We start from the raw sequence: 19355 nt of genomic DNA, 5'->3' as shown, positions 1-19355 counted from the left end.
ATTGCGTTTGAATACGAGTAAGATGTCCATGAGGGACCAAGGCGGATCTTCGTCGTCAACTGCGGTAAGGACTACAGTGTCTGCGTCCATCACGCTCCTTCCAAGGAGGCGCTCTATATATTCGCTTTTGGACACGTGGGATGCTAAACTGAATTCTTCATGCACGTTCAGAATCAGGCGTTTTCAATCGTCGGCACGGTTTCTTACGGCGCACAGGTCGACCATGGTTCTGCGAATTCCCAAAAACTCGCTCCTCTTATTACTAGGACGACAGGTTTCATATGTTCTCTTGGCTTGTGGACCCACTTCGAGAATTCGGTATCTGCCCATGAAGCTCAGGACCCGAGCCACAGATTTCGCAAACCTCCTACCCGTGATGTCAAGGAAATAATTCTTCAGAGCAGACGCGACAGGGGCATCGTATCTTCCAGCAGTACTTACGTGGACGATGGTATTGCCGATTACCTACCCACGTTAACTGGATATCCGCATGTGGACCATGCCTCGCGCATATACCACAACTGGAATCCAATAAGGAGTTCACTGGCGAGGCGCATCGCCCCTATCTTACGTGTATCCTATTCACATCATTTTGGACGTTCAACATGCTCTCCGCGAAATCAGCCTGATGGTCCTGCCGAGACCCATCCCTATTTTAATCCTCTCCTCGGTGGACTACATCGGTTCCAGCCGCATCATACAAGGCGAGGATGGCTGGGCGGCTATCGTTCCCAGCAAGAAGACCGCACGGGATGCCGTCCGTCGACGTGGTGTGGATAAGTTTTTCAGGCCCCTCTTTCGTGATCTAGTCACTGATCTCCCCGTGGCAATCCCGACGGAAAACGCGAGCCTTGGTGTAGCGACGTACACCGCCCGATCGATCGTCACTAGTATGTTCGGAGTGGACCTATTTCGCGTGTTACCCGAATCACATACTAGTCCGTCCACTGAACCTTTCGTGGAGTACTTCGGCGTGTATCTGATGCGTTACATCGATTGCGTGGTGATGTCACGGGAAAATTGGGACAAGATTCCAGACGACGAGAAGAACAAGATTTACCGTGACTGGGCCCCGCACTTATTAGAGGCGTCTGAGCCGCGCAGGCACTTCCCGATCACAAAGTTCTCGTACATCAAATTCGATGCCAATGTCATTGGCTACGCCGATATGCTATCCGCAAAAGAACCTTCCACGGAGGCTGTAATGAGGCTGCAACACGACATTACGACGGGGGTCGTCGACGACAATCTTTATGTGCAAGACATCAACTGGGATGACATCGTGGACGCGGATGATGGCGACATTCTCTTGTCCGGATCTCCGAGGTCGTAGGATTACAAGGTATGACTTTCACCGAGTGGGGAAGCTGCGCTAACCTCTCAACTACCGGTTTCACAGACAGGGTCCTCATATCATGATTCTATGAATTTCTTTCCTGTTTTTGTGACCCTCCAAGTTATTGTTCGTATAATTGGAATCTACTTCCTCTGATGTTGTTCTACGCACTCTCCTTAATATACAAAGGAATATAATTGAAGTGCATCCGCTGCGGCTTCAGATCTATGAAAGATTTTGGATTCGCGCCACGACATTCGGAGGCCTGAGTAGGCGCATGGCATGACTCCACGCCTACTCATAGTCTCGTTCGCAGAATTTGGTTAGAAACCCAAGTCAAGTCGGTAGAGAGATGGTTGTCAATCGCGGACAGGACCTCACACTTGCAGCAGCTGCCAGAGTGTACCAGACTGGAATACCACCGTACTAATTGATATAGCTCACGCCGCCTCTGGCAGCTTCCCTTGTTCAACCGCCCCCCGACATGTCACGTGATGACATGCCAGCCCCATCTTTTTGTAGCATTTAGTGTCTTCCGAGTCTGACTTGCATATGTTTTGTACAATACATCCCTTGTTATGTTAGGCCCTGAGCCCACGGATGCCTGCTCTAACTGTCTGTCATCTCTGGCTAAGCTGCAACCCGTCTATTGTTTTTGTATAATAAAAAGTTGTTTGCACATGTATTGCTGGGTGCTGACTAAGCATGCAAAAATGCGTACTACGAGGCAAAAACGCAGTAGTCCTAAGTCAGAAAGGAAAGCAACAGAAATAAAACACATAAAATATATACCATTCAGAAGGTTTCGTCGAGTAGTACCATAATTTGAAAAAGCGAGAAGTAGGACAGCGAAACGGGCGAGCTATAGCGTACGCACCGGTGAGGTATCGCCTGGGGGAGGGAGAGGGGAGACCCTCGAGTGACAACAGCTGGGGGGATCAACACCAAATTATGGCAGATGGTAGGGAACCCGCAGATATACACCAGAAACAGGAACTACGCCATTTCGACCACCCAGTCCAGAGCTATACCCAAAGTTGCCTCACCACCCCCTGAATACAAAAACGGGCATATCTCGACAGTGGCTGCGCGGAAATGGATGAAAAATGTATCCACAGCAAGGGTAAAGCGAGGGGAAGAAACCGCCCAAAAAGCGAGAGAAACGGCAGAGAAACGCGTGAGATACTATCTCAAGTCCTCAAAGGTGGGGAGAGGAGAGTCGCCTGAACGACAACGGCTGGGAGGATCAACAAAAAACACTGGGAGATCGTAGGGAACACCTCTAAGAGTGCAGAGAAAAGGGAACCGCACTAACCTGACCACCCAGTCACGAGGTATACACAAAAGCATCGCACAGCATCCCTAACACAAAAACGGTCATATCTCTATAACAACCGCACGGAACTGGATGAATGAAGCGTCCCCAACGACGGCTGAGTGAGGGAAACAAAGGACCCGAAAGGCGAGAGAAACGGCATAGCAACACGCGAGATACAACGACGAGACCTCAAGGGTGGGCCTTCCCACAAATATGCTGGAACTGCTTGACCTGTCAGGAAGATCCTATGACCAACAGAAAGCTATCGCGATCCTGAAAAAAAGTGAGAGATGTAGCACAACTTACACCTATTATATTTATGGCACACATATGGAGTGCATCACCGGTAATAGTTTTTTTTTACTGCCTCGTCCACACCACCTGCGCGTCGTTGACATTCCTAATTTGGAATACCGCTGGTATATCACGTGATGCCCCGTGATATGTCGGGCGGTTGAGCTAGGACAGATGCCTCTAGCACCTCTCACTGCCTATAAGCAATGCCACACTCAGGAAACCTTCTACGAAACAGTAGGCGCTGAGACAAACACCATGAAAACAGGTATCCTCGCTGCAAGATTGCGCTTCTACACAGATAGTTTTCGGACTTGGATGATACCAGTCCCTTGCTCAAAGCGAACGGTCGTGTCTTGTTTGGTTTCTTTTTTTGCGCAGAGACGGGCGGCTACACTCGTGACTACCGGTCACGTCAAGAGCCCAACGTTCGTCAGCCCGAAGACACCCTTACCATCACAACCGTGCGTTTCAGAGTCTATGCAGTTCAGGGTCTGTAATATTACAGATGTTATTCACCTGATGCAGCAAGGCCATAAGCTATTGTGTAGACCGCTGTCGTAGATGCGCGGATCCGATGGCACGTCGAACAAACATTCATGATGCAGACCGTTATATTGCTCTGGTCTGTGCATACGCGCAATTCAGTAATAGCTGCTACTTCGGTGCTAAAGTTTAGGTGCCTCACTTGGATATGGCAGGCATGCAATGAGGGTGGCTGACGCCGAAGGAGTTGTCTCGGGCCAAGTTTGTATGTTTTACCCCGTCACCATTATCGTCTCTCGAACTCTCGTCCCGCCCACTCCCGCCTTCGATAATTCGGTCATTGTCGATCCTATTCTTTTTGAATACAGGAAGATGTCTGCCGAGGACCCGCGCGAAATGTCTTTGTCACCCGACCCCGACGAGTCAGGCGGTCATGAAATCGGTCTCAGCTACCCAGCATCGGACCCTTCCAGTGGTGCCTCTACTCCTGCCTATTCTCCCATAGACGTGCAGTTCCTTGATCCAGGGTCTGACGCGGATGTCGATGATCGGGCAATTCCAGTCCAGGATTCGATTTCTTACACCAGGTCTACCGGCACAGCGGCCTTTGAATGGTCATCTAAGCGGTCATCTGATGCTTCAAGTGAACTATTCTACGGAAGCTTTGCAGAGCCGCTGCCTCTCCCTGAAGCTCAAGTTCGCAGCCTCAATTTCAGTAAACCACCCGGCCACGACGTCATAAAGGCAATCATTCTTCGTCGTAGACGTGATAACGGTCCCTTTCGAATGGAGTTCGACGACGATTTCAGCGATTTCGACCCCAAGGCCACCAGATTCCAGACAATGGACGAACTTTCACGCATGTACTACAGCTTCAGACCAACCCGCAGCCCTCTTCGCGCAATCGGATCGCCTCTGTCTTATATGTATCCTATCCGAGTCGTTCTGGACGTCTCACAACAAATGAACTACATCGGAAGTGCCATCTTCCCACCGCCGATCCCAGCTAACATTCTCTCTCCATTGGACTATGTTGGCCCTAGCCGTGTTGTGCAAGGTGAAGATGGCTGGGCGTTTTTCGTTCCCAGCGAAATGACTGTCTGGAAAACCGTTCTCGAGCGGGGCGTGGACAAGCGCTACAGGCCACTCTTCCGTGAACCGACTACAGGCCAGCTCCGGGACGTTGCAACAGGTCGCCAAAGTTATGGCTGGGCGATTTATAGTGCTCGGTCAATGGTCACTTCAAATTTTGCAGTTAACTTATTTCGCCAGCTGCCCAGTCCGCTCCCGGACTTCGACGAAATTCTAGTGGAGTATCTTGGCATGTATGTGATGCGCCACATAGACAACGTAACGATGGCCCCAGAGAGCTTCCATACGATTTCGGAAGAGGATATGAACAGGATTTATTGCGACCTGTGTCCAGATCTGCCCAGGGCATCCAAACCATGGATGCAGTTCCCGTTCGTGAAGTTCTCGTACATCAAATTCGACGAGCATTTAATTGGGTGCATCGATCGAGCGGAAGCAAGATCGAATAAACTCGAGTCCTTGGCGAGACTCCAACGGGATATCGCGGATGGGGTCGTCGACAATAGTCTCAACCGGCAGGACATCACTTGGGACTGGGTCCCCGACGACAACGACCTTTTGTCTACACCCGAGTCTTATTAAATCGAGGCCAGCCTGCACCAACATCTGAAGCTGCGGAATCTCTCCGTTTCGCAAGATAGGATCACTTCTCTACATTTTCCAAGCATCCCCGACTTTTGTTTCGCTCATTCGATTGCATTGGGTAGTTGCACTTAACTGTCCTCAACGTACTACCTTCATTAATATGTGTCGTTGCATTTTTGCCGTTATTACTACTTGCAGCAATAATTTAGTGCCTGCCTTGGGGAACAGAGGGTGACCGAACCTTTTAAGTTTCAATGTTCTTAGGCCTCAGCTTAATATTAGGCAGGACGCCGTCATACGAACGCGATGCGTCAGTATTCGCGGACATAGAAACTAGAACCTCATAAATACTTCAGTAAGCACTGCAACATCGAGGTACTCAGTACGCGTTGGCACATTTCCATTCCGCATGCTTATGAAGCCCGACTCCGCTGATCAAGGATTCCTGATACTCTGCACCATGATTCCTGGTCAGGCTTCAGCGTATTACTGTAACATCCCATTACTATAGGTTTGCGCCTGTCCGTGACTGTATGGTAGTAAAAAGCGATGGGACGCAGCTATCAGATAGCGGATTGTGACCGACCATCTAGAACTTCAACGGTTCCCTGAAGAGTCAAGAAGGCTGGCAGTGGATAGGAGATATCGTAGCGGTTGTATGCAGATGGTACCTATGCGCCCCTATGTAGAGAGTGATTATGGTGCAAGGTTGAGGTAGGTATCGTAGATGGCCCGGCTCCTTGGGGATTAAAACCACCTGGAAGTCTTGTCTCGCGGAAAGCCGAACCTGAGTGTTCCACGCCTCCGCTCTCGTCTTGGATCGTATATAAGTTGACGGTAGAAGGGTGATAGTGGCGGAGACGATGTGCGATGGACTCCAGTAGCCTGCAGTTTGACTCTTCCATCAACCAGGTACAGATCATCGATCACGACCCATCCGAATCCTCTTGTTCCGGTTCCTGAATCACGATTCGCCGCGGGGCCTTCACGCCGCTTTGCTGTCCCTCCTCCGCTGATACCTTCCCTTTACCTCTCCCTCTCCTTCTTCGTTTCCGTTTTCCCTGATTGGCGGGGGCGCGGACGCCCTCTGCTTCTGCAGGGTTAGTGTTCCCATTTTTATGGCGTATGATCACATTCATGGTGGACTTGGTTCTCTTTCTGAACTCTTCCTTCGGCGTATCCGTATCCTGAACTTTCTCACCACTCTCGCTCTCACTGTCACTTAGTATCTCATCCACCACCTCCCCGGAACCCGTATACACTTCCACCTCGAGGTCATCCTGGGCAAACGGCAAGATTCCTTGCGTAGTCAAGCTCCCGACGAGAACCGCGAGATGCGGTATAGCAGCACCCATCGCAGACAGACGTATTTCACGTGCGCCGTCCTGCAAAAAAGCAGACTTACATCGCCGGATATAAGCAGCAAGCGCGGTTTTGCGCGTGACGCATAGGCATAGTGGTTCATCAGGTGAAGGACGAGTGGACGTTGAGCGTGGGCCAGTCGCAGAACGTCCAATGGGTACCGTCGGATAGGGACGGGGCGGCGCTAGTTTGAGGATACGCGGACGTTTACGTGGGGGTGCTGGGGCTGGGGCGAGTGGAGTGGGCACTGGGACGGATGGACCCGTATCAGATGCGCTGGAGGGCGAAGACGCGTTTGTTTTTGGAGCGTTGGGGATAGCCTTCCGTATCTCTTTCCCCGGCCTCTTGTCGGTAACCTCTGTCTGAGCACTTTGACTACCCGTCGCAGCAGACGATGCAGGACGCGTCATTGGGACCGGTTTTGCTACTCCCAAGTTATCCTTGACTCGTTTTACACGATTTGAGTCGTCGCTGGTCTCTGTGTCCTGTTTCCGCTTGCTCATGACACGTCCCACAGCACTTCTTACGGTGGGCGCGAGCGTGAACTCACTCCAAGTCATAAAGCGGCAGTTGTCACGTGGTTAGTGAGCCCACCCTAAAACACTCCCCACAGCGGTGCTTGTATTTGCCAGCTCGCATAAGATCGAGATCGGCAAGGTGGGGGCTGCTTTTTTTTCAACCTTCCAACTCTCATCTACAAAACACCAAACGTCAAACCAAGCAGCAAGATTTGTGAGACTGTGAAGGGCATTTTTCCCCTTTGGACGATCCGTCATGAGTCAACAAGACCTCGCAGAGCAGAATATTCAGATGTGGAAAGTCAAAAAGCTCATCAAGAGCTTGGATTCAGCAAGAGGGTATTCTCTTCTCCTTTTTTTTCGCTGTACAAGTTCGCTCATGGCACCCATCAGCGCTGGAACATCAATGATCAGCCTAATCATCCCCCCCAAGGTGAGTAAAGGTGCCCGACCGTTCGATCCCTCCTCCCGCGCACGATTGATACAGACTTACTGATCTGAATCCTGCAGGACCAGATCTCTCGCGCAGTTTCGATGTTGACGCAGGAATATGGTACTGCATCTAATATCAAGTCGCGTGTGAACAGACTTTCCGTGCTATCTGCCATCACGAGTACGCAACAGCGTCTAAAACTGTACACTCGCGTCCCACCAAATGGGCTTGTCCTCTTCGTTGGGACGATCCTCACCGATGAAGGCAAGGAAAAGAAAGTATCCTTTGATTTCGAACCTCATAAACCTATTAATACGTGCGTACGCTGTCTGATTACCTAAACTGGGATCAGATCATGGACTCTTGCCTGGATCGATACAGGTCTCTTTACTTGTGTGACAACAAGTTCCACACAGAGGCACTCTCGGAGCTCCTCGAGTCTGACCAACGCTTCGGGTTCATCGTCATGGATGGTAACGGTACTCTCTTCGGGACGCTGGCTGGCAACACGCGTGACGTGATCCATAAATTTACCGTTGACCTCCCCAAGAAACACGGTCGTGGTGGTCAGTCCGCGCTTCGTTTCTCTCGTCTCCGCGACGAAAAACGGCACAACTACGTCCGCAAGGTCGCGGAACTTGCTGTGCAACACTTCATCACGAACGACAAAGTAAACGTGTCTGGATTGGTTCTCGCTGGAAGTGCAGATTTCAAGACTGAACTGAGTCAGAGTGACATGTTTGATCCGAGATTGGGCTCCAAGATAATCAAGGTGGTGGACGTGAGCTACGGTGGTGAGAACGGCTTCAATCAAGTGCGTTCCTTTACTGGTGCCGTGGGTGAGAGCTAAACATCACCGTCAAGGCTATCGAACTGGCTGCAGAGTCACTCTCGAATGTCAAGTTTGTACAAGAAAAGAAGCTTATCCAAAGATACTTCGATGAAATTAGTCAAGACACGGGCAGGTACTGTTTCGGAGTGGACGATACGCTCAAGTGTCTTGAGCTTGGTGCTGTTGAGACATTGGTCGTATGGGAGAGCTTGGATATAACCCGCTTTATCCTTCGCAATGCTGCAGGAGGTATTTGCCTGCTTCCCATTTACTCTCTGCCCCATCTGACCGCATGCAGAGGAGATCATAATTTACCTGACGAAAGAACAAGAGAAGGAACGCGAGAGATTCCTAGACAAATCTACAGGACTGGAAATGGAAAAAGCCAGTGAACCGATATCGCTCCTTGAATGGTTCACCGAGAAATACAAAGAATTCGGTGCTACACTTGAATTTGTTACGAACCGGTCGCAAGAAGGCGCGCAGTTCGTAAAGGGCTTCGGTGGGATCGGGGGTCTCTTGAGGTACAAGGTCGATATGGCGAACTTGGCCTCTGTCGATGACGATGAGGACGAGTTCCTCTCTGATGACGAGGCTATTTGACGATTTCGTCGGCTCCAATTCGGAGCCCCGTCCTCTTCTAGTAGCACGCAGGGCGGGGCGGAGGGAAAGTGGGGAGAAAGCGGCAGATATGGGGTCGGAGGTGTTGATCAGATGCAACGCCGAGTTGGAATATCTTGCGATGAGGGATGCAGCCATCCAAGCGATGCTCTGCTAAACGGCGAGTCTCCGTCTGCATCTTCCTTGAATCTTTTTACTGATGGTCGCGTAGATGATAAGTCTGTAGAATGTGCTATGTAATTGTGTAGTCAAGTGGTATGTAGTCGGTGGGAATAGCTTATGAGTAATCGAACAAACGTGGCGCCTGTGACGTCAAAGCAACGAGACAGGGGCAGAACCATTCCACCGGCCCAGTGACAATAGAAATTCCCAGCGCTAGTAACGAAGTTACACGGGAAATCTTGATCCATTGACTTTTGCTTCTTGCCACTATCATACGCGCAGATAGATTTGTTTCTGAACCTATGGCCGGTGCGTACACAGTGACTCTAGGAACTTGAGTTACTGACATATAACCTGACAGGACGAAAGCGATCTCGAACAGACGACGCTTCTGCCACCGAGAAACGCGAAACGCGGAGCTCGAAAGTGCAAAAGACAGAGGGGGGAAGAGCATCGGGAAAAGGTGGAGCTAAGGGTGCAGCACGTCTCAAAGTGAGGGTTGCCATCTGTCCTTTTCTGCTAAGCATGCCCGCTCATTGGCTTTTGGTACTACGACCTCGAACTGTTGTATGTCATGCCACCATACATAGACTGGGCTTACTGCTTCCGCTTTCAAGTCTCGTGCCGCACCCCTTCACCTGGCACTAAGTTTCAATCCGTTCCCAGGGGAAGGTGAAACTGTGGCGGTGGGGGAGGGTGAAGAACAAGCATCCATCTTAACTACAACCACTTTAACAGCGAGTTCATTCTCAACGGGCAGTTTCGGGTGGAAGGGAAGTAAGCGGATCGCAACTCCATTGAAAGCTCCAGGAGAAGGGGGAGAAGCTGAGGAGGATACTGTCCATATTATGTTGACGTAAGGGGTCCTATGGTGCTGTGAGTTGAGAACCTCCGTCGCTAATCCGTCAAATAGGGTCAACGCCACTGTCATTGGCAGCAAGGACGTCAAGGAAAGCGCAGAAGAGGGAGAAGGGGCGAAGGAAGAGGGGGAAGGAACTAAAGAAAGCGCAGAGGAAGGGGAGGGGATTAAGGAAGGCGGTGGAGAGGACGAAGGAGCGCAAGAAGAGCAAACAAGTACCGAGGCAAAGGCAGAAGGTGCGAAAGCCGCTGCTGAACTGGGACTGCCTGCAGCAGAAGCCACAGGTAATCCGGTTACTGTTGCTCAAGCTTGATTGGCGATGGCGTCAACTGCACGCCGAACAAGTATTCGTATTCCGGTCGGATATCTTGTGAATATCGGGTATTTTATATGTAAACGTATTCTGCAATGTAGCTCTTCACCTGCTCTTTTTTTTTGAAAGTTTCCTTGTGGGTAGAATACATCTTGAACCATGTCAGCTAAATTATCGGTACAGCTACCTTGGTGCTACATGTCAAACTCAAAGTCCGAGTCCGAGTCGTTGCCTTTTGTCGTTGGCCCACGCACGTTTCTTGCTGAACGAGTATTGGTGCTCGTGGCTGCAGAGCGCATGCGAGCGGAGGGGTCGTCGTAGTCGTCGTCATCTGACTCACCGTCCTGCTCGCGGTTACGACCTCCACGCTCTGGAAGTTCGATAGCTCCGCAGAGTAGAAGAACGGCTTCTAGTTCTATGTAAAGTGTCACTGTGTGCATTGCAGGACAATCAAAAGAAACGCACCTTCTAATCGCCTTTCCCTCTCTGTTCCCCATGCAACAACCTGATTCCTGATCTCACCCTTCCGATATATGATCAACATGGGTATCCGGGAATCTGGGAGATCGGCGATGCACTTGTCGCCCACGATTGAAACGAACTTCGTGCGTGGATAACGGGTTGCGAGAGTGCGAAGGTGCTCAAAAGTGCGATCGCTCCTCGGTATGCTGTGGACAGGTTAGGATGCAATAATGTAAACTTCGCTGCGTGCTCACCCGTCCTTGTACAAGAAGCAAACGACGCCGGTCCCTCTACTCTTGTCATCACCCTCCTCGTCTATCTGGCTAGCCTCCGTGACTTCTCTCGTATAGTCATCTCTCCCAATAGGATAGACCCGTCCAAACCGCGCTCGCTTCTGATCTTTGCGCTCCTCGGCGATGCGCTGTCGCCTGAATGACTCAATAGTGCGATGGAGGTCATCATCAACAACTTCTTCCCCTAGTTCACGCAATCTATCGGGTGTGAGATCGTCAAGGACCTGTTCAAGGGGCGGCGATGGGGGTGGTGAGGGAGTTTCAGGCGTGGTTTCTCTAGGCGGTATGATACCGTGTTTGCGGAGAGCGTCGTTGCTGGAAACGGTTTTACGGATGACTTGGGAGCGTACTACCAACTACTTACAATTCTGTGTCTTCGTTTGGGTTTACTGTCATGATCGGGATCGGTGATGTCAGCGTTTGAGCGGGGCGTTGTGGCGCCACCCACGCTAACACCTAAATCACGAACATGGCACAACCCCAGGTTTTCGTTCTGGCGTGTATTGGGCACACAAAGTCCTGTGATCATGTGTGACGAGCTTCTGGTGAGCAACCGACATGTCTGACAATGTGTGCCGGCTTTACCATGTTCTATCCGGGAAATTGGAGGTCCTCAAGCGAAACTTGTTCATATGGTCAACGTATGCTCAGTTGCACGGAGGTGCGAGTACGAATCTCCAATTCCTTATCGCGCTAGCTCAGGAGCTATATTCGTCAGGACTTTATATTTATCCACGCCGTCCCATCCCAGTTTCTGCGCTCTATACCTGGATAAACATTCTTGTGTTGAGAGGACTCAGGCCCTCCACGCGGCACTATGTGGAGGTCACCCATTCATCGTTGAATGAGTTTTTCAGGTATGAGGTCGTCCCCGTTGGAGACGACCTTCCCTGCGCTTCAGATGCACCCTTGCGCCCAGGTGATTTGGACATATTCCCTGGTATGCAATCGACAATCGTCGCTCTTTGCGGTATGACTGTGGCTGATATTTTCTGCACCGTAGGGAAAGCCTGTCCGAAACCTTTTGAATTTGAATTCTTAAAGTTATCCTTTTTTGATGAAGAACAAATCTACATGGGAGACCCAGATGCGCGTTTGGTATGTATGATATGTTAAATTGGCATGCTGTCCTGACCAGCCTACATAGAAAAACGACATTTCTGCCAACTTTGTCGAAGACTTCGTATCTTGAGATCGTGGTCGCTGTGTGGTCACAGGTGCGGGTACCAACAATGGCCCGCTCATTGTAACTTGGATTCACCCTCCTATAATCGAATCAAAGGTGGTGGTTCCTTGTCTTGACGCTCTGCCTCGTGTGTTGACACCAACTTTCGTCCGATAGTTACGGCCTTGAGACGGACCAAAAGTTGGGTGAAGACCTATTCTAACTAAATCGAATGAGCTTACTTTACGGGAAGACGTTTGCAGAGTTGTTCAAGCGGAACCTCTTCGGCATTGATGTTGATGTGATTTCCTTCATCTTCTTCATCCTTGTTTTGATCCGAATATTTCTACACTTAAGGGTTATCGTATTGTTTTTTTTTTTTTTTTTTTTTTTTTTTTTTTTTCCATCTCATACGACGATTATGCCCCATTGGAACCCCATTCCGTATCCCGATATTTTTTCTGATGATCTACTGCGGCCTAGTGACGAGTTCTTGCGTGTCCACTTTCAGCGATGCTTGTGATGTCATTTTCCTGGTGATGATGTTCATGGCGATTTTTGGGATTATGACGTGGACTATTCTTGTGACGAGGTGGGTGTCTTTGATCATGTCGTCGATCCCAACGACCCCAAATGGCAGACCCCGTTTGATAAGGAGGTCTGGGAGGTGCTGATCCGCCAAGGGTGCCTGCGAAGGTGAGAGTTCCTGGATTCATTTGTTTTGTGCCGTCATGCTCTTCTTTCCGGACATCGATGCGACGCGGCAACTCAGACGAGCGACATCAAATGGGCTGGTTGTGTTGGGCTTGTGATGTACATTAGACATTCCCCTGATCCAAAATGTACCAGTAATTCTTTGCTTTCTTACCGGTTACTAGTTGAAGTAACCGGTAAGTACGATAGCCGGATCATCGCGCAGTGATGTCACTCCACTCCGGTCACACGGTGTGACGGCGGGAGTAGTCCGTAATGTGCACATGCGCTGTTCTCCCATCTGACCACCTCCGTCTGTCGTAGCATCCAAGCTGGTTAGCAAGTGGACCGTCGTCGTAATTATCATCCGTGTTGAACTTGTTCCCCTCAGGCTTGCTCAACACAGATGATCATCACGAAGACGATCAAGTCGCCAACCATCTTGGCTAAATCTCATTCGCTTCCTGGAGTCCCTCATTCCCAAGTCATATTATCGCAGTCCAAGTCTCAGAAACCACAGAAACCACATCAGCCTGCTACGGATGTCACGACGACGGCGACGACGACGACGACGACGCCCATGGAGGTGTTTATGCCCCGAAAATATCAGGAAGAAATCTTCACCCGTGCTCAGTCTAGCAACATCATCGCTGCACTTGACACCGGGAGTGGAAAGACCTACATATCCGTTTTACTCATCAAATGGATAGTCCTTCAGCCTTATGCCCGAGGAAAGGTCGTCGTGTTTCTGGTCCCCAAGGTTGCCCTCGTCGAGCAACAAGCTTCATTTATCTCTAGTCAGACCCCACTGCGGGTTCGCAAGTTTCACGGTAGACTCGATTTAGAGCTATCAGATAGGGCAAATTGGAAGGCGGCATTCGAGGGCGCAGACGTAGTAGTTATGACAGGTAAGTACTAAGTTTCCGAATTCGGACCCGTCCGGGGCCTTTCACCTTCGTGATGGGCATGTGTTGATGCGATGACGCATTTAGCTCAGATATTTCTGAACGTATTGACGCATTCCCACTGGAGTATAGATAAGGTATGTCTTTGCCATATCGTGTCAGCGTTTCATTGTTTCTCTTATCACATATGATCAGGTTTCGCTCATAATATTTGACGAGTGCCATCACACAAGGAAAAATCATGCATATAATGGCATCATGCGCGAATACTTCCAAGTTGATCCCGCCGAGAGACCCAAGATATTTGGCATGACTGCGTCACCGATATGGAACCCTAAGGATGCCGAAGGGTCACTTCAAACGCTAGAGAGAAACTTGGATGCCACAGTCATTGCCGTCCGGGAACACGTGTCTGAGTTACTAGAAAACTCCCCGCGGCCGGTCGAGGTGTGTGGTCCAGAGTGTGTGACTCTAATGGCACTGACAATACAACTTGTACTTGCAGCTCATTAAAGAGTACTACCCTCCCCCCGACCACTATTTGTATTTAAATCCCAACCTGTGGGACACTCTTAACTATTTCCGCTCTGACGATGTGGACATTCCCTGGGACAAGCTTCTTATGAAGTACCATGTCACGCGCAACAGCCTGGGCCCCTACTGTGCCGACCTGTTCATATATCACGACCTTCGCCCACGTATAAGCCAGATTTTGTATCAAATTGAGACTTCGTGGAAAGAACAGCTAGGCGATCCACTCTCCTTGTATGATGATGAAAACTATGGCTTTGCACCAATGGATGTCGACGGTGCGGTAAACATGCCCAAACCTCCCGTTCCGGTTGACCTTGAACAAATCGATGCAATTTTAACCGACTTTCAACCCTGGTTCGATTCTTCCCCGCCCTCACATTCATCCTCGCTCTCGCGTTCATCGTCATCCTCGCCCATCCCCACTTCCACCATTGTGTCTTCTACTCCCATGGCCCCCAGCTCTCACCAATTACCAACAGCTCAGTCTACTGTACCCGTAACGGTTCCCCTTGCTTGGTGCTCACCGAAGGTGAAAGCCCTCACGGAGGTGCTTCTCGAGTACCATACGTCCGCGTTCCATGGTATTGTCTTTGTCGAGCAACGCCAAGTTGCAGCTTGCCTTGCCAAGATCCTAGGAAATGTGCCAGAATTGCGAGGGAAGATTCGCTGTGCCGAATTGGTGGGTCACGGTGGTGGCCATGGCAGTGGAAGACAGAATGGTGGGAGCGGGGGTGGCAGAGGAAAGGCAGCGGTTTCGGTACGAGCGGATGTGAAGGGTATGGGACTGGCGAGACAGCAAGATACAGTGAGAATGTTTAGAGAGGGGGAACTCAACCTTCGTGTGTTTTTCTCTGTATTGTTGTCAATGGTTTGACTTACGTGCCTCAGTTATCGCTACGTCTGTCGCGGAAGAGGGTCTTGATTTCCCAGTAGGTCTCGGCATGATTTTAGTTGTGCGTTGCTGAATTTTGGTCAGGCCTGTGACCTCGTAATTCGCTTCGATCCGCTTCATCATATGGTGGGGTATGTCCAGTCGCGCGGACGTGCCCGCACCAAATCTTCTAGTTTCGTTATCATGGTCCAAGCCGGGCACACGGCGCACCTGAGTCGTTACACCATGTTCCAGTCCTCTGAGCCGGAGCTTAAGCGTGTCTACCAGACGCGCGAGGGCCCCACGCGGCCCACTTCCCCTGGCATGTCCTCCGATTCTGAAGAGGGCGAGCTGGAGGAAGACGACCCCGAAGACCTTGCAGTCCGCGAGCGTTACATCGTTCCATCCACTGGAGCAGTGCTCACGTACGGGAGTGCGATAGGCCTCATTAACTACCTTTGCTCTTTGATCCCACATGACGCCTACACACCGCCACCAACGCCCAAGTACTCAGGCGACTACGCGGCTGTGCTGGAACTTCCCGCGAGCCTTCCGCTACCTATCGACAAGTTGGTCTACCGCGGACCACCGAGACACTCGAAGCGGGAGGCGAAGCGTGCTGTAGCCTTCTTGGCTGTCAAGACATTGCACAAGCTGGACGTTTTTGATGATTATTTGCTGCCGATCACGGGGTCGAAGGGACGGAGTGAGCACGATGCAGACGGACGGAGGCTGGTGGACGTGTCAAGTATTCCGGAGGTTTTGGATGTTCAAGTGCGAGATCCGTGGACGCTGGGACCGCGTCTACGCATGCATGTCATCACGATCGATGGCATTGACTCTGCAGGACTGGTGACAGGCACGGAGTTGCCAGCGCTCGAACTGATGAGTGAAGGTCAAACAATTTCGTTGCGATGCACGGATGAGCTTGTTTTCGATGCGGACGAAGAGTTGGAGAAATTACGCATGCTTGAAGACTATACCAAAGCCGGGCTCTGGTTTTGTGTCACAGGTCGTCCTATCACATTGCCGATAACTTGCTTCGTTGTTCCACTCACAGAACATAATTGTATTGACTTCGAAGCTATGCAGCGCGTCATCGATGAACCCTATGGCACGTATGACTGGACGAGTGTCACCGAGGCTGACTATGACCGTCTGATGGTGATGAACTGTAACCAGTACGGTCGAGCTTTGATATTGCACAACATCCGAAAAGATCTCACTGCACGTTCTGTTCCTCCTCCCGGTTCGCGCGAAGCGACACATGCAACTTATGAGGACTATTTTATGGAGCGTTGGACGCGCAAGACACGCGAAGCATTCGTCCCCACTGACTGTCCCCTGATCGAGGTCCGTAGTGTCCCACGACGTCCGTCGGGTTTATACCGTCCCATGGGTCGACTGCTGGATGTAGATGCTTTCAGGACGCAGACTGCGCCTATTGGCTCTATCGTTCCCCAAGGCGCATGTAGACGGATGCATCTCTCGGAAAGTGTGTATCGGGCGTTTCTCTTCCTTCCGCGCATATGTAGGCGTGCAACGGATCTCTACCGTGCCCGCGAGGCTCGCTTCCAACTTGGCCTGCCCCCCATCACCGACGATCTCCTCATTGAAGGCACCGCCCTGCCAACGACGAATGCGAAATGGAACAATCAGCGTCTGGAAACGTTGGGCGATTCGGTACTGAAGCTTGTTACTACGGTGCATGTCATGAACAAGTATCCGCACCGCCACGAAGGACAGCTCTCGCAATTGCGACAGAGCAGCGTATCTAACAGGACCCTCCTGGCGCGTGCCACAGAGATTGGCCTTGAGCGGTTCCTGACTTCAGAGGGACACAACGTACATATATGGCGATACACGATCCCCGAAGGAGAGGACATGTTGACGCACATGTTGAATTCGTGCCATGCCGTGCAGAGGTCCTTCGCCCGACGTAGTTTACAAGACTGTATGGAGGCTACCCTCGGTGCTGCGTTTTTGACGGGGGGGATTGAGATGGCCTTGCGTGCGGGTGATGCCCTTGGGGTGTCGATAGGTAACGTGATCCCGTGGGGTTTAAGGTTCTCGCGTCCACCGGAATCGTCACCTGTGCCACCTCTCTTCTCGGAACTGCAGGTTGTGATGGGATACGAATTCCACAGGGGTGAGCTCCTCGTTGAGGCGGTTACGCACCCATCCTTTGCTACGTCCTCTGGAGCGTCATATCAGCGCATGGAATTCCTCGGAGATGGTGAGTCCAGGGCCATATTTTCCGGACCTAGTCCTTACGAGTTGTCGCAAACGTAGCTGTGATTGACCTTGTGGTGATGCGCCACCTATTTCAAAAGTTTCCGGAGGCAACATCCGGCCAATTATCTGCTGCGAGATCTCGTGCTGTCTGTGGCCCTACGCTGGCGTCCATCGCAGTTAAACGTCTCGGGCTGCACAAGCATTTGCTAATTAACAATGCTGAACTTAGCACAGCGATCAACCGACATGTGCCACTTCTCGAGACGCTTATGCCAGAGGACGTAATCGTGAAAGGATGGAAGTACGACCCGCCGAAGGCGCTAAGCGATGTGCTGGAAAGTTTGATTGGCGCAGTGCTGATTGACAGTGCTTATAACTTTGAGCGGACGGCTGCAGTTGTCGAGGTGGTGATGAGCGACATATTAGACGTGCTTACCACGAATCTCCCCCGTGACCCTGTTTCAGAGCTCATGGTGTGGGCTGCCACTGCAGGGTGTAAACGGATTGCCTTCCAGTAAGTGTTATGATTCTGACTCTGAACTTCCTTATCTGACGTTCTATCCTTACATTACAGGAAAAGTCAAAGCAATATGGAGTTGCGACGTAATGATAGTATCTCCGTGGTCGTGCATGACGTTGTGGTGGTCGGACCCGTCACTGCTACCAATCTCTCGCTTTCGAAAGGACTCGCCGCAGAACGTGCACGTAACTTGCTGAGCGACCCCAATTTCGAGATGAATCTTGCTCGCCTGTGTGATTGCGTCAAGGCAATTCCGGAACGACCTAGTCAGGCTGAAGATCCCATGGAGTCGGCCGTTGAGGAAACGCCGTCCAGCCTCTCAGATGAGACCGAAGAAGGTTTCGCAACTCTAGCTAAACGAAAGTTAGATGAGAACTACGCTCCAAGTGAGAGCGAGGACGTTGACGTCGACGATGCCGAGGATGCCGAAGACGCGGATGAAGCAGGAAGCAGACGGGGGGAGGATGCGATGGAAGAATGACGAGTTACTATGTATTGAATGGACGTGCCGTAGGGAACTGAAGTCCCGGGGCTTGAAGATGGTGGTGCCACTGTTGGCAGTCTTGTACATCGTCGTGAAACATTGTCGACGGCCACTTCCAACGATTATTTGCCTGCTCTTGCACACGATGATACCGTGTTGTTATATGTAATTTGTTTGTGATATCATGTTATACATCGAACACAATAGTTCCGAGAGTCTAGGACAAGGGTCAGGAAGGACCCAACGGATGACTTTTGCGACCCAATTTGTCCAATTACAGTGGGTAGTAGGTAGTGCTAATCCACTATAAAGTTATAGCACCAGCCTTCTTTCGCCGCCCTGTGCCAAGTACATGCCGCAACAAGCAAATAAGAAAGTGTACATCAAACAGCTTTGCAGCGTCAGAACCTCCAGGCAGAGTTGTAGTGTGGATGCCCTCCAGCTGTGGGGCTGCGCCTCGTTCAAAACGACAAGTTCTGAAGGTCCCTCCCTTTTATGTAATCACGTGCTGATCAGCGATGTTGACGACTGTGGCATTTAAACTCACTGACCTTGGTCCAAATCCCAAACTGGTAATCGTCATACAGCCTGTGGATGTCTGCACGAAGAAGGAATGCGTTGTACGGCGCATTTGCTTTGTCACCATGAACTAGATCCCTGACTCCAGGAGGGAGGCGCCCAAGTTGCTTATGTAATTTACAAATTTGGACTGAAATTAGTACTAGTAGTAGTTGAATTGATACTCTTACCTCGTTACTCGCACCAGCAAGCGACAAAGGGAAAATATGGGCAACTTCGAGGCCGATGAAATTGTCTCCACGGGTACGGCGTGTACTGGGGTGTTGTGTAATGCAGCAGTTTTGATCTCGTCGGCAGACTGCATTGCACAAAGCAGCATTCTGCAAAACATAATCAGGACTAGTGCCAATGATTAGGCCCTATGATATACATACACGAGTTACTGAGCCATGGGGTGTATGAT

General features: G+C 50.7%; 7 protein-coding genes across 7 annotated transcripts; 5 read left to right on the top strand and 2 right to left on the bottom strand.

Moving 5' to 3' along the window:
• Positions 1–61: 61 nt before the first annotated feature.
• On the top strand, positions 62–1333 carry F5J12DRAFT_926827 (uncharacterized protein; the record flags this gene model as incomplete). Its single annotated transcript, XM_051749389.1, has 2 exons — positions 62–473; positions 625–1333. The coding sequence occupies exons 1-2, from the start codon at positions 160–162 to the stop codon at positions 1331–1333; spliced, it is 1023 nt and encodes a 340-aa protein (XP_051601040.1). The 5' UTR covers positions 62–159.
• A 2831-nt stretch (positions 1334–4164) lies between these two features.
• Positions 4165–5310, top strand: F5J12DRAFT_823621 (uncharacterized protein). Its single transcript, XM_051745404.1, has one exon. It carries the CDS (start codon positions 4221–4223, stop codon positions 5106–5108), a length of 888 nt encoding a protein of 295 aa, XP_051601039.1. The 5' UTR covers positions 4165–4220; the 3' UTR covers positions 5109–5310.
• A 727-nt stretch (positions 5311–6037) lies between these two features.
• On the bottom strand, positions 6038–6976 carry F5J12DRAFT_891551 (uncharacterized protein; the record flags this gene model as incomplete). Its single annotated transcript, XM_051747501.1, has 1 exon — positions 6038–6976. One exon carries the CDS (start codon positions 6974–6976, stop codon positions 6038–6040), a length of 939 nt encoding a protein of 312 aa, XP_051601038.1.
• Positions 6977–7106: 130 nt separating this feature from the next.
• On the top strand, positions 7107–9189 carry F5J12DRAFT_823614 (peptide chain release factor eRF1/aRF1). Its single transcript, XM_051745403.1, has 7 exons — positions 7107–7330; positions 7385–7424; positions 7502–7740; positions 7806–8238; positions 8289–8505; positions 8555–9037; positions 9089–9189. Exons 1-6 carry the CDS (start codon positions 7248–7250, stop codon positions 8857–8859), a joined length of 1317 nt encoding a protein of 438 aa, XP_051601037.1. The 5' UTR covers positions 7107–7247; the 3' UTR covers positions 8860–9037; positions 9089–9189.
• Positions 9190–9198: 9 nt separating this feature from the next.
• On the top strand, positions 9199–10292 carry F5J12DRAFT_823613 (uncharacterized protein). The gene is made up of 4 exons (XM_051745402.1): positions 9199–9348; positions 9401–9531; positions 9630–9895; positions 9953–10292. Exons 1-4 carry the CDS (start codon positions 9342–9344, stop codon positions 10209–10211), a joined length of 663 nt encoding a protein of 220 aa, XP_051601036.1. The 5' UTR covers positions 9199–9341; the 3' UTR covers positions 10212–10292.
• F5J12DRAFT_823611 (thioredoxin-like protein) lies at positions 10293–11398 on the bottom strand. The gene is made up of 4 exons (XM_051745401.1): positions 11331–11398; positions 10928–11281; positions 10677–10879; positions 10293–10626 (listed from the first exon to the last, which is right to left on the bottom strand). Exons 1-4 carry the CDS (start codon positions 11360–11362, stop codon positions 10406–10408), a joined length of 810 nt encoding a protein of 269 aa, XP_051601035.1. The 5' UTR covers positions 11363–11398; the 3' UTR covers positions 10293–10405.
• Positions 11399–13095: 1697 nt separating this feature from the next.
• On the top strand, positions 13096–18548 carry F5J12DRAFT_38925 (uncharacterized protein). The gene is made up of 8 exons (XM_051739178.1): positions 13096–13732; positions 13817–13866; positions 13925–14176; positions 14235–15102; positions 15152–15192; positions 15240–17370; positions 17427–17883; positions 17944–18548. Exons 1-8 carry the CDS (start codon positions 13231–13233, stop codon positions 18368–18370), a joined length of 4728 nt encoding a protein of 1575 aa, XP_051601034.1. The 5' UTR covers positions 13096–13230; the 3' UTR covers positions 18371–18548.
• Positions 18549–19355: the final 807 nt, after the last annotated feature.

This window comes from Pisolithus orientalis, assembly GCF_024613125.1.
Source record: "Pisolithus orientalis strain OTSU chromosome Unknown F5J12scaffold_10, whole genome shotgun sequence".
Lineage (NCBI taxonomy): Eukaryota > Fungi > Basidiomycota > Agaricomycetes > Boletales > Pisolithaceae > Pisolithus > Pisolithus orientalis.
This window is presented reverse-complemented; position numbering and strand designations above follow the sequence as displayed.

Coding starts and splice junctions, on each gene's coding strand:
- F5J12DRAFT_823614 (XM_051745403.1), top strand. CDS start 7,248: ATGAGTCAACAAGACCTCGCAGAGCAGAATATTCAGATGTGGAAAGTC. Junction 7,741..7,805: donor CCTCATAAACCTATTAATAC/GTGCGTACGCTG, acceptor GGATCGATACAG/GTCTCTTTACTTGTGTGACA. Junction 8,506..8,554: donor CCTTCGCAATGCTGCAGGAG/GTATTTGCCTGC, acceptor GACCGCATGCAG/AGGAGATCATAATTTACCTG.
- F5J12DRAFT_38925 (XM_051739178.1), top strand. CDS start 13,231: ATGATCATCACGAAGACGATCAAGTCGCCAACCATCTTGGCTAAATCT. Junction 13,733..13,816: donor AGACGTAGTAGTTATGACAG/GTAAGTACTAAG, acceptor TGACGCATTTAG/CTCAGATATTTCTGAACGTA. Junction 13,867..13,924: donor CCCACTGGAGTATAGATAAG/GTATGTCTTTGC, acceptor ACATATGATCAG/GTTTCGCTCATAATATTTGA.
- F5J12DRAFT_823611 (XM_051745401.1), bottom strand. CDS start 11,362: ATGACAGTAAACCCAAACGAAGACACAGAATT. Junction 11,282..11,330: donor CCAAACGAAGACACAGAATT/GTAAGTAGTTGG, acceptor AACCGTTTCCAG/CAACGACGCTCTCCGCAAAC. Junction 10,627..10,676: donor GAGGGAAAGGCGATTAGAAG/GTGCGTTTCTTT, acceptor CACTTTACATAG/AACTAGAAGCCGTTCTTCTA.
- F5J12DRAFT_823613 (XM_051745402.1), top strand. Junction 9,532..9,629: donor AGGGTGCAGCACGTCTCAAA/GTGAGGGTTGCC, acceptor CACCATACATAG/ACTGGGCTTACTGCTTCCGC. Junction 9,896..9,952: donor ACTGTCCATATTATGTTGAC/GTAAGGGGTCCT, acceptor TCCGTCAAATAG/GGTCAACGCCACTGTCATTG.
- F5J12DRAFT_823621 (XM_051745404.1), top strand. CDS start 4,221: ATGGAGTTCGACGACGATTTCAGCGATTTCGACCCCAAGGCCACCAGA.